Raw genomic sequence first — 13,294 nt, forward strand, 5'->3', positions numbered from 1 at the left:
ATTTAATGCTTTCTAGTATCATGTTTAGGGTGCCTTTATTATTTCTAATAGCATGTTAGTACCATGTTAGGGTTAAAACTTTGATCTTTATTGCTTAGTGACATGCTAGGATTTGTTATTAATCTTGTTAGTATCATGCCTAGGATCTTGCTATTATTATCAAGCTTTATTATGCCTTATCATGCTATCATCATCGTTATTATTTATTATTGATTATTATTATGTTGCTTGATATTTATTTTATGTTATATTGTTATTGCTTGATCACGCCTTTTATGCAGGTTTAAAGGGAATTTGTACTTGAAATCACGCTTAATAAGATAATTAATAATTTGGTTTAGGCTAATGTGATTTTAACTCAAGTGATCGCCAATAATAGTCTTATTTGTGCATTAATATTCAACCAACATAGATAAACAGGGTAGGATTAATATAATGTTTGTATGTTATTCGAAAAGCGCGCATGAATACGAGCAGAACAAAGTAGAGGCCTATTTTATAGGGCGGGTCCTTTCTTTTGTAGATTGGATTCGTACCCTCATCCCCGGACCCTGTTTGGTTCAAGACCTTATGGAGTATTTGACGGTCCTTTGGATTGTCTTTTGGGTACAAGTTCCTTAAAACTTGTTGGCGACTCTTTTTGCTCTTTGTCTTTCCCTTTGGAACGCCACCGTACTTTAGTGTATGATCACAGTGGGGTTCAAGTTTGGGGTTATCATAATGCTTGAAATATTCCCTACACTTACCGAAGGGATTGAGTTTGAGGTATATAGTGATGCTTTGAAGAATGGGTTAGGTTGTGTTCTGATGCAAGTGGGTAAGGTTATCGCTTATGCGTCGAGACAATTGAAGGTTCATGAGAAGAACTATCCAACTCATGATCTCGAGCTTGCGGCTGTTGTGTTCGCGCTAAATATGTGGCGACACTACTTGTATGGGGTTCCATGTAAGGTGTATACTGATCATCAGAGTTTGAAGTATATCTTTACTCAACGGGATCTTAATATGAAGCAAAGAAGGTGGTTAGAGACAATTGTAGACTACAAGGTGACTCTAGACTATTGTGAAGGAAAGGCCAATAAAGTAGCGGATGCGTTGAGTCGCAAGAATAAACATTCTTTAAACGCCGCTATGGTCGTGTCTAAGGAGTTGTGTGAAGAATTTTGAAAGCTAAATATTGAAGTTGTACCGCAAGGGTTCGTCTCTTCATTCTTGGGTTCTATGAGTGTTGAGCCAGAATTGTTCCAAGAATTAAGGGCTAAGCAGGTAGATGATCCGATGTTAGCTAAGATTCGTGAGGCTAAAGCACAGGGTCGAGCTGAGAATTTTGAGATTGGTGCCAATGGTAGTTTGAAATTCATGGGTCGATGGTGTGTCTCGAATGATGTTAGTCTTAAGAAGAAGATCCTTGAAGAGGATCATAACACTCCGTATTCTGTTCACCCGGGAGGTGGAAAGTTATACAAGGATCTCAAGGTGAACTTTTGGTGGCCTGGTATGAAGAAGGAAATATCTGAGTTTGTGGCTCGTTGTTTAGTTTGCCAAAAGGTAAAGACTGAACATCAAAGGCCCGGGGGTTTGTTGCAACCTTTGCCGATTCCCGCTTGGAAGTTCGACTCTATATCTATGGACTTTGTAATGGGTCTTCCCGAAGCTGCTGGTGGGAAAAATGCCGTGTGGGTTATTGTGGATAGGTTGACTAAGGTGGCTCATTTTATTCCTATGAGACACACTTGGTCAATGGAGAAGTTAGCAGAAGCCTATGCTAAGGAGATCATTCGCCTTCATGGTGTTCCAAAAGACATTGTGTCGGATCGTGATCCACGATTCTTGTCGCACTTTTGGGGTGCTTTGCAAGAGGCCTTTGCAAGAGGTCTTAACATGTCACCTACACTCATTAGTCTTAGCACACACATAACATGTTTGTCACACTATGACCATGTCTTAGGTTCATGCATGAGTCGTTTTTCCGTCATTTGAGTGGGGGTCCATTCTATTCCTATTTCTTCAATATTTCTTCATCTACATCTTCTTTCTATTCTCCACATACTTTCTTCCATATTTCTTCATCTACATCATCTTCCTACTCTCTACATACTTTCTCCACATATATCACTCCCTTCATTCTTTCATGATCTCTTCCCATCTATGCATGTTGAATCGAGTTCGAGTCATGTGATTGACAATAATAATAATAAAAAAAGGAGTAATGATGAGACAAAACACAAGGCAAGCTTCTCACTAAGATTTCATGCTTTCTTCTTCTTTTTTCAAACCTTTCCCCAATAAGTCTAGCATAGGCACCCTTTGTCTACCTTAGATTTATTACATAGGTTTTTTTTATTTTGTTTCCCTTTAATAAAATGAGCATTTTAATTTCTTGCATATGATCATTGCATTATTAAAAAAAAAAAAAAAAAAAAAAAAACGCCGAATTAAGCACAAGGTATACCAATGATTTGAGGCACCCCTTGTAGCCATATCATATTATCTCTCACCCTTTAAATATATAATCCTTTTCTTGATAAACCACTTTGAGCCTCGTCTAACGATAGACCTTTCTTTTTTCAACCCACATCTACTAACCTTGGGATGGGATGGTGTGTAACTTATGCAAGTTCTAAATATGAAAGCTTGAGTGATTTCAAAAGAGTAAAATAAAAATAAGCAAAAATAAATAAAAGTGTACAAAAGGGCAAGTGTTCCAATGTCTATGATATAAAAATATCTTTGATAAGAACATGTCTCAGATTGCGTTTCTTATCGAGTGCTCGGTACCGTGCCTGAGAAACATGAATGCCAAGTGAGTGATAGACCGCATGATCGGATTTCCCACACTTATAAAAATAAAAATGCAAAAGCAAAAAAAAAAAAAGAAAAGAGCAAAAAATAATAAAAAAAAAGAAAGAAAGCTCATAAGTGAGAAAAAACCTCAAGCATAAAAATACAAAGATTCAAAAGCAAGGTTGCACACCTTGGGGGCTTATTTAGGGTCTTGAGCCTTTATCCCCTTCTTCTCTAACCTTTAGCCTAACCACGTTACAATCCTTAAAAAGACCTTCTTGAGGTATACACACACTTGTGCGAGGTTCGGCTAGAGCTACGTTCGGCCTGATTCCTAACGGATACGTAGGCAACCTCATATTGAGGTGCGGCCATAATAAAAATGCATTCATTTTCACATTCACACACTTACACCATGATCATATCAAGGGATTTCCAATGCTCATCCCTATTTACTTAGAGCTAGACTTGGGGGCTTGATCCTTACATCATTAACCTACCTAGCCTAAGAGTCATCATTATTTGACTCTTATCAAATAATACTTTTCCATACACTTAGCCTTTGCAGCCTAAATTTAGTGTCACTTTCACACACATCACAGATACATGACTAAATAGACTTCCAATTAGGAACCCTTTGTCATGAAGTCTTAACATAACGTTGAAACAGCTTTGTCAAATCATTCATCACTCATCACTTATAATCATCATTGTATCAAAGTATGAAGCATTTAGCCTCCGTTCCTAAGTTACTTAAATACTTTCATAATCGAGTCAACTAAGATAGTTTAGGATGAATTAATCCATACACCTTGAGGGATAGTATCAAATGTATATACTTGATTAAGCTCATTCAACATGCACCATTAAACACTTCGATTCTTTTTCGCGTCTTTCTTTTTCGGGAGAAATTCGGTACCCTCCACAAAAATGACGGAAAATAATTTTTGCTTTTTTGCATTTTCGAGTCATGTACATTGAGTCATGTTGTGTCATATCACATCGAGTTGAGTCTAACACATGTGTCAAACGCTTTGAGTTGAGTCATGTCAAATCAATGAGTCAAGCAACACTAAGTCTTAGGTCAACCCTAAGATAATAAAAGATGAGAAAAGTCCTATAGTCTGAAATATAGATGCAGGTACATTCCAGCGAGCAAGAACATTCCCGGATTTTTTCGAAAAACCGCGAATATAGATATATGAGATTCTTCCAAGATGAGAAGAGTTTGAGCAAAAAATATATGGATCAGTAAATCATAGGTGAAGAGCCTTAGTTTGCAAAAGATTTGAGCATATTTGGTTGTAAGGAAACGACCAAATTGAAAGTTCGGAGCAATATCGCGGCGATAGGCACTTTTGGCTTGCGCTGGTGCGGCGACAGGTCACGTGGCTTCATGATGTGGTCATATGGACCTAGTGTAGAAGTTTGGGTTCCTTGGTACGCCAGTTAGCCCCTCTAAGCAATTTGACATGATTTAGTAGTCGGCTCGATTACAATCACAATGAGTGATCGACCTGACAAAAGATCGTCTCACTTAACTTAAAGCACCTAAGTATTGGCTCATTGCAAGCACCAAAATAACGGTTCACAACGATTTCAATTCCTAGGATGGAAGAAGATTTGAAGATTCGAGATGACGGAGCCTTCAACAGGGGGGCTTTAAGATTGAAAAGAGTCTATTACTTGGATTTACGAAGGACGGTTTGAGATGAAGCGACCTTCAATAGCTTTCACTATGATTGGGGAGGTTATTATTTGAGAAGAACGATTCAAGATGAAGCGGCCTTCAATAGCTTTCACTATGATTGGGGAGGTTATTATTAGATTAGAGAAGAACGGTTCGAGATGAAGCGGTCTTTGATAGCTTTCGCTAAGATTGAGGAAGTTATCACTTGATTTTGAGAAGATAGCACGAGATGGGCGATCTTCGACGACCTTCGCTAAGATTGTGGAAGTTGTCATCAAGATTTGAGAAGATAGCACGAGATGGGCGATCTTCGACAACATTCGCTAAGATTGTGGAGGTTGTCACCTAGATTTAAGAAGAGCGGTTCGTGATGAAGCGGTCTGTGACGACATTCGCTAAGATTGTGAAAGTTGTCACCATGATTCAAGGAAAAGCTCGAGATGTAGCAGCAATGATAGACAGCGTTCCCTAGGATGTGGAGAGTTGTCACAAATATTGGAGATGGCGAAGCAAGGCCACCTTCGGCGGTCCCTCAAGGTAAAGAAGAGATTGTCTATAGCGGCGACATACTGCTGTGGCGACATATGGCCACACCCAGGAGATGACGACATATAGTTATTTTCGATGATGTTCCCGAGATACTGTGGAGGATCAAGAATATTGAAGACGGCGACATATGGTTATCTTCAAAGATGGCATTCACGAGGCACAGTGGAGGTTGTCACAAACAACATACGAGATACAACAGCAAAACGATTACTCTAGAGACGTGTGCTCGACGGTGCAAGATACGCGTTTCTTAACTCTTTTATCTGTTTTAACTAATGATAGTTTGCAGGTATCGGCGTTATAAGAATGATTTGGAATTGCAGAACATTTTGAATCATTCTCCGTCCCTATCGATACTTTGACTTTCGTTTTCGAAACATAAGTTTCTCCAAACTCAGTCAAAGTGGGGGCTTCTGTAGACACCCATTTGTGTCTCCCCAAAACCAAACCCAGTGATGAATACCTTTTGCGTCGAACTATAATCGAATGAGGTGAAAGTGTGAAAAGTCAAGTGTTGCGGTTAGTTTTTATTAAAATCCTTCTTTCTGTTTTCGAAAACCCACTTTATTTTATAAAAACGTCCATTTCAGTTTATTTTGGTCCATGATAAGGGTCCAATAATGGTGTAGTTGGATGGGGCTTGAAAAGACCTTTCCAACGATATATTATAAGCCCAATTCCGATGAATAATGAGGAAGTTATGGCCAAAATACTAAACTGGGCCCAAACCGGATTTTACCTACGACCCAATGATCATGTGGAGGGTCCAAAGGTTTAATCCTATTCCTAAACTAATTAGGATTGATTAGAATCTTCTATAAGTTTCTAAAATATCTTAGTTATCCTTTTTTGAAAAGATAATATCATAGAATTTGATTTAAATATAAACTTTCCTTTTTAAAACTTTCCTAATTCTATTCGGATTTAAAGATGTTCAAAGATAGTCAGATATTATTTTCGTGCCTCATATTTTTTATCCAAATTTTTTATGGTTGGATAGATCTTGAAATTATCTTTCCAATGATATATTATAATAATAAATCCGAGCTATAACGAAAAAGATATTAAAGATATACGAAACTCTATCCAAAACTGACACCCTTTCACTATTTCGTCCATATATTTTTATCTACAAAAGATTTTAATCTGATTCTAATTGCATTAGAAAGTAGACTTCAAGAGCTTTCCAACGACATATTATATGACTTATTTGGACTTCTAGATCAAAAGATATGATTAAAACAAAATCCGCAAAAAACTGTCTTGTCGCGAAACGACAGGCTTGTCGCCTCGCGACAGACTCTGTCGCCTGGCGACAAGATAAATTTGTGGCGACAAACCCTGTCGCCTCGCGACAGACACTGTCGCGTCGCGACAGAGTCTAGTCCTGGCGACAGCGTGGAGTTTTATTCCTTATCAGATTCTATGTTTTTCCGGACTATTTTTCATTATAAATAGGGTCCGAATTCCTGTTTTCAGAAATCATTCACAATCATCAACAGTCAATTCTCATTCAATTCTTCCTTAATTCTCTCTTTTCTTTCTTGAGCAATATTTTCTTTTCTTTCTCTCTCTTTCTAAACAACCTTTTTTTAAATAAAATATTCCGCATTCACAAGATCTTGAATCTCTTAGCCAAGTTCGAAGTTGCCTTCGTCCTAGACGTGAAAGGTTGATAATTTCTGAGGGTTTGGTCCAAAACTAGTCAAAACGTTATTCAATTTGATTCCAATTTGATTATTTAATTATTCTTTATTTATTTTCATTGAAGTTTACTAACTTGTGTATTTTGTTATTAGAAAGAGGTACGAGGCTTCAAAGTAAGTAGATTAGCTTACTCTCTATTTCTTTCACAATGTAGATTGCATGCTTATTATTGTTTAATATTCCTAGTATCATGTTAGGATGCTTTTAATGCTTTCTAGTATCATGTTAGGATGTTATTTAATGCTTTCTAGTATCATGTTTAGGGTGCCTTTATTATTTCTAATAGCATGTTAGTACCATGTTAGGGTTAAAACTTTGATCTTTATTGCTTAGTGACATGCTAGGATTTGTTATTAATCTTGTTAGTATCATGCCTAGGATCTTGCTATTATTATCAAGCTTTATTATGCCTTATCATGCTATCATCATCGTTATTATTTATTATTGATTATTATTATGTTGCTTGATATTTATTTTATGTTATATTGTTATTGCTTGATCACGCCTTTTATGCAGGTTTAAAGGGAATTTGTACTTGAAATCACGCTTAATAAGATAATTAATAATTTGGTTTAGGCTAATGTGATTTTAACTCAAGTGATCGCCAATAATAGTCTTATTTGTGCATTAATATTCAACCAACATAGATAAACAGGGTAGGATTAATATAATGTTTGTATGTTATTCGAAAAGCGCGCATGAATACGAGCAGAACAAAGTAGAGGCCTATTTTATAGGGCGGGTCCTTTCTTTTGTAGATTGGATTCGTACCCTCATCCCCGGACCCTGTTTGGTTCAAGACCTTATGGAGTATTTGACGGTCCTTTGGATTGTCTTTTGGGTACAAGTTCCTTAAAACTTGTTGGCGACTCTTTTTGCTCTTTGTCTTTCCCTTTGGAACGCCACCGTACTTTAGTGTATGATCACAGTGGGGTTCAAGTTTGGGGTTATCATAATGCTTGAAATATTCCCTACACTTACCGAAGGGATTGAGTTTGAGGTATATAGTGATGCTTTGAAGAATGGGTTAGGTTGTGTTCTGATGCAAGTGGGTAAGGTTATCGCTTATGCGTCGAGACAATTGAAGGTTCATGAGAAGAACTATCCAACTCATGATCTCGAGCTTGCGGCTGTTGTGTTCGCGCTAAATATGTGGCGACACTACTTGTATGGGGTTCCATGTAAGGTGTATACTGATCATCAGAGTTTGAAGTATATCTTTACTCAACGGGATCTTAATATGAAGCAAAGAAGGTGGTTAGAGACAATTGTAGACTACAAGGTGACTCTAGACTATTGTGAAGGAAAGGCCAATAAAGTAGCGGATGCGTTGAGTCGCAAGAATAAACATTCTTTAAACGCCGCTATGGTCGTGTCTAAGGAGTTGTGTGAAGAATTTTGAAAGCTAAATATTGAAGTTGTACCGCAAGGGTTCGTCTCTTCATTCTTGGGTTCTATGAGTGTTGAGCCAGAATTGTTCCAAGAATTAAGGGCTAAGCAGGTAGATGATCCGATGTTAGCTAAGATTCGTGAGGCTAAAGCACAGGGTCGAGCTGAGAATTTTGAGATTGGTGCCAATGGTAGTTTGAAATTCATGGGTCGATGGTGTGTCTCGAATGATGTTAGTCTTAAGAAGAAGATCCTTGAAGAGGATCATAACACTCCGTATTCTGTTCACCCGGGAGGTGGAAAGTTATACAAGGATCTCAAGGTGAACTTTTGGTGGCCTGGTATGAAGAAGGAAATATCTGAGTTTGTGGCTCGTTGTTTAGTTTGCCAAAAGGTAAAGACTGAACATCAAAGGCCCGGGGGTTTGTTGCAACCTTTGCCGATTCCCGCTTGGAAGTTCGACTCTATATCTATGGACTTTGTAATGGGTCTTCCCGAAGCTGCTGGTGGGAAAAATGCCGTGTGGGTTATTGTGGATAGGTTGACTAAGGTGGCTCATTTTATTCCTATGAGACACACTTGGTCAATGGAGAAGTTAGCAGAAGCCTATGCTAAGGAGATCATTCGCCTTCATGGTGTTCCAAAAGACATTGTGTCGGATCGTGATCCACGATTCTTGTCGCACTTTTGGGGTGCTTTGCAAGAGGCCTTTGGTACAAAGCTGAAGTTGAGCACGGCTTTCCATGCTGCTACTGATGGTCAGACAGAGAGAACTATTCAGACGTTGGAAGATATGCTCCGTGCTTGTGCTCTTGAGTTTCAGCAATCTTGGGTCAAATCGTTGAGTCTGGTAGAATTTTCCTACAATAATAGTTATCATGCGAGTATTCAGATGGCTCCATATGAGGCTTTGTATGGTAGGAAGTGTCGTAGTCCTACTTGCTGGAGCGACATAAGTGATTCTCTAGTTTTGGGCCAGATCTGATTCAGGAAACCGTGGAGCAGGTAAGGGTGATCCGTTCAAAAATGAAGGCTGCCCAAGATAGGCAAAAATCTTATGCGGATCTGCGTCGCAAGCCAATTTCTTACGAGGTTGGGGACAAGGTTCTGTTGAAGGTATATCCGATGAAGGGGGTGATGCGTTTTGGGCAAAAGGGCAAGCTAAGTCCGAAATATGTTGGTCCTTACGAGGTTTTGGAAAGAATTGGGGAAGTGGCTTATCGATTGGCAATGCCGCCGAATCTCTCAAAGGTTCACGATGTTTTTCATGTGTCGCAATTACGAAGGTATCGTAGTGATCCTTCCCATGTGATTCCAGTTGAGTCGGTTACTATTGAGCCGAATTTGACTTTTGAGGAGCGGCCAGTTAAAATTCTCGATCGTCAAGACCGCACTCTTCGAAGGAAAGTGGTCCCTTTAGTAAAAGTACTTTGGAGAAGCCAAAAGTATGAAGAGGCTACTTGGGAGACCGAGGAGTCGATGAAGCTCAAGTATCCAGAATTATTTAACCAAGGTAATGAGCTTTAGCTTAAAACACACCTCTCTATTATTACTTGTTTGTATTTGTAATTGATATGTTGTGTCTTAAAGTTTCGAGGACGAAACTTTTATAAGGAGGGGTGGTTGTAACACCCCATATTTTTTTTGAACTAGTAAATTTTGAATTATTATGTGTATAATGTTATTTTCTATTCAAATTATAACACTTTTAATTTATGATTGATAAGAGTGTAAAACTAATTTGAAATACTACTTGTTAATTAATTATTTACGGTTTTTAGTTGAGCCGGTTGAGGCGAATTATACCGAGGTTACTTTTATGGACTGAACCAATTTTCGATGTTTGGGCTATAACTTGGGAGGTGTTGGGCTGATTTTGGCGTGGGATTGGAGTAGTATACAAGTATTTGAGTTGGTTTTGAAAGTTAGATATTGGATTCTTTTATTTGACTCTTTAATTGCCAAGTTAATGCTCCCCTTAATTCCTGCCTTCACTTTATATTCTCTTGCCTCTTATAACTCCCAAAACCCATTATAGTTGCTGCCCTCATTAAGAAAATAGTCATCAGTTTCCTTTCTCATTGACCGTGAGAATCAACCCTCAAAAAAATACTTGCACTCTTCCTTCATTCACCTCCATGATACATCTCCTTCTTCCTCAATTCTTGTGAAACTGTTGCTAGGTTTTATTGTTGCAAGGATCGTCATACTTTCCCTCTTGATTTGGCTGTGAAAAATAAGTAAGTTTAATGGGTTAAACCCTTTCCTTTTTCGTTCCCTCGTGTATGGTTTGTTATACATACATCTAGTTTATTTCAACCTTGTTTTGTATAGGTTTTCAAGATCATCAAGAGGACTAGTTCGTATTGGGTTTTTTTGGTTTCTTGGGTTTTATCGGAGGTTTATCGAGGTAACTAGCATTATTCCTTTGCTTTAGAAATCAAGGTTGGGTTTAGGAGAGATTAGGTACGTTTTATAGGATTTGTGATTCGAGTTTCGACTGTGGGTTCGAATCAAATTGTAATCTGTTTTGCATGGTGATTTGCGTGTGATATGGCTGCTTGTTTATCATGTCTATATATATTGTTGGTTGATCATGTTCAATTATAAATGAAATTGGGTAGAGATCCTGTTGTTAGTTCCTTCGGTTGAGCATGAATTATGTGTGAACTTTGGTATGAATGTATGCTGCCCATTCTCGTTTGTTTGTGCGTGAGTTACTATTCAGTTTCAAGTGTATTTTTGTAGCCTTGTTTTCATGTTTAGGTTCCCAAAGCATACTTTGTTTATCTTAAACTAGTTTATTGTTAATCATGCTCCATTTTATTCACCTAAGGCTAAACTAATATACTCCATGCTATATCATTGTTACTGTTTCAAGTTTGTATAGTTTATTATGATCTTTTGACTAAGTGTGGCATGCTTAGATTGATTAATTTCATGTTTAGCTAATGGTGTAATCATGGGCTGGTTGTAATTAAGCAAAATACTTTAACAGTTGTCATGCTTGATGGTGGCCGAAGGCTAGCAGTTCAATATTAAGTTGTTAAGGAAATCCTTCATGTTTAGTTAATTGATTTAAGTGTTAGAATTATATTATGAGTAAATTAATTTTTATTAAATTCATATAATTCTATCTTTTATATTGTTGTATAGAGTTGGATAACTTACTATATGTTTAAATGGGCTGGTATAATGATGGAAATTGTGACCAAGGATCAATGTTGATTTTTTTTATATTTTGAGTGTTTTTTTTGGAGTTTAAGAAAATGGTTTTTTTTAAGTGTCAAGTAAGTTGTCGACGTCGTTGTGCTTTAAAGTAGAATAACACTGTTTTTAGCACTGCTTCGCCAAGGGTTGTGTACGGAGTGTATTGTGATATTTTGTTATAATTAGCTTCGTACCCAAATCCAGACAATAAGAGTGACACCTTAGTATGATATATGAGTTATTTTATATATTTTGAAAAATTTTGAAGTTAAACTCTTTGGAAGGGCTTTTTTGTTTAATTTTAGTCTTAGGAGTAAAGACCTGCAGTACTTTAAATTGGGGTTGATGATCCCTAAATGTGTTTAAATGATTTTTAAGAAGTATGTTTATAAATTTTATATATTTTTGTGAGTGTAAGACAACCATTGGGCTGCGGAATTCAATGGTTGGAACATGCCAACATCTTGGGTTGCGGAATTCGAGATGTATTTTCTAGGTTAATTGTTGTCGTCCGGAACTACTCGGGCTGCGGAATTCGAGTAGGAAAACTGGGAGTTTGGCCATTCTCAGACGCAGACGGCTGCGGAATCGTCTGTAGGTTCGCCCTGACAAACCTTTGATGGTGGGCTGCGGATTTCACCGTCGTTCATATTTTATATGCTTGCCTCACTATAAATCTTATTTTCAAAAGGGTTAAAATTTATTTAATTTTAAAGATACTATTGTTTTGGGAAGGGACCTTTACAAGGGTTAATTATCGTCTATGTGAGTTACTATTTGTTTTGAGTTGCTATATAAATTCTGAATTCTTGTGGTAATATTTTTCTTACGTTGTTATATTTATATGCTTCATCTGTATTATAATCATGATTCCATGTTTTATTTATTTTATTTTTTTTTCCTCGAGTTTAACTGGTAATTATTATTTGAGTTGATGTTCCCGCATGTTGTTAAGTTTTGTGCTAGTGTCTAAGCTTTTCTGTACTTAGCTTTGTATTTCTACAAGTATTGGGAGAACTGCTAGTTACTCCCCACTGATTGTGGAACCTTAATGTTATTTGCAGGTGAAGAGTAGTTCCTGTTGAGTCTGGGCTGAGAGCAGAGTGTTTACTTTATTTCCTAGCAGTTTTATAGACTTGCTTTAGTTATCTTTGGACCTACTCTTTTGGGATTATTAGATTTGAGGATTGTTTTCCCTCGTTGGAAGTATTTATTGTTCATTTGGGATTTCTTTCACTTTACTTTATTTATCTCAGATATTTTAATCATTTTCTTTATTTTTGGTAACCTTTAGAGTGACATTTCCGTCTCGACGTTATTTCCGCTAACGTCATGCCTTATGTTTTAGACGGGGTGTTACAGTTGGTATCAGAGCAAAACATTCTTAAAACTCTCATTGAGTTGCTACAGTTTTCTACGAAATCTGTAGTTCTTGTTATCTCAAAGTTTAACATATTAGGCTTTTCAAGAAGTTTATGAGTGAGTTATTTGGGCAGGAAGAAACCAAGGGTATATTTATTATTTTTTTTTCTTCTTCATCTTGTGTGGTTAGTCTTGATGTGCTTTATGGGCTAACCTGCCTGCTCTTTTTTTGTAGAATGCCTCCACGAATGAGTCCTAAGAAGATTGTTGCACGACGCAGGCGAAAGGCGATTGAGGATGCCATTTTAGCATTGGCAAATCGAACGGTGGCACCTCCTCCTAATCAAGGGCAATCGGTCTTTGATCGTTTTGACCGTCATAGACCACCTACCTATGAAGGAACTGCTGACCCAATGGTTCTAGAAAGTTGGCTCCGAGAGATGGAGAAGTTGTTCACTGCAACTAATTGTCCTCCGCAAGAGAGGGTGCCAATCGGTTCTTATTATCTGAAAATGGAAGCCGACAACTGGTGGAGTACAGTTCGTGAAGAGTGCATGGCGGCGCCTAGTTTTGGGTGGGCACAATTTGCTACCAAGCTAAAGG

The 13,294-nt window shown here is 37.6% G+C and overlaps 1 protein-coding gene across 1 annotated transcript; it reads left to right on the forward strand.

Moving 5' to 3' along the window:
* Positions 1 to 1,221: 1,221 nt before the first annotated feature.
* LOC145613822 (uncharacterized) lies at positions 1,222 to 8,132 on the forward strand. The gene is made up of 2 exons (XM_081668869.1): positions 1,222 to 1,873; positions 7,717 to 8,132. Exons 1-2 carry the CDS (start codon positions 1,222 to 1,224, stop codon positions 8,130 to 8,132), a joined length of 1,068 nt encoding a protein of 355 aa, XP_081524995.1.
* The last annotated feature ends 5,162 nt before the right edge of the window (positions 8,133 to 13,294 follow it).

This window comes from Chenopodium album, chromosome 25 (assembly GCF_948465745.1).
Source record: "Chenopodium album chromosome 25, dcCheAlbu1.1, whole genome shotgun sequence".
NCBI classification, from domain to species: Eukaryota; Viridiplantae; Streptophyta; class Magnoliopsida; order Caryophyllales; family Amaranthaceae; genus Chenopodium; species Chenopodium album.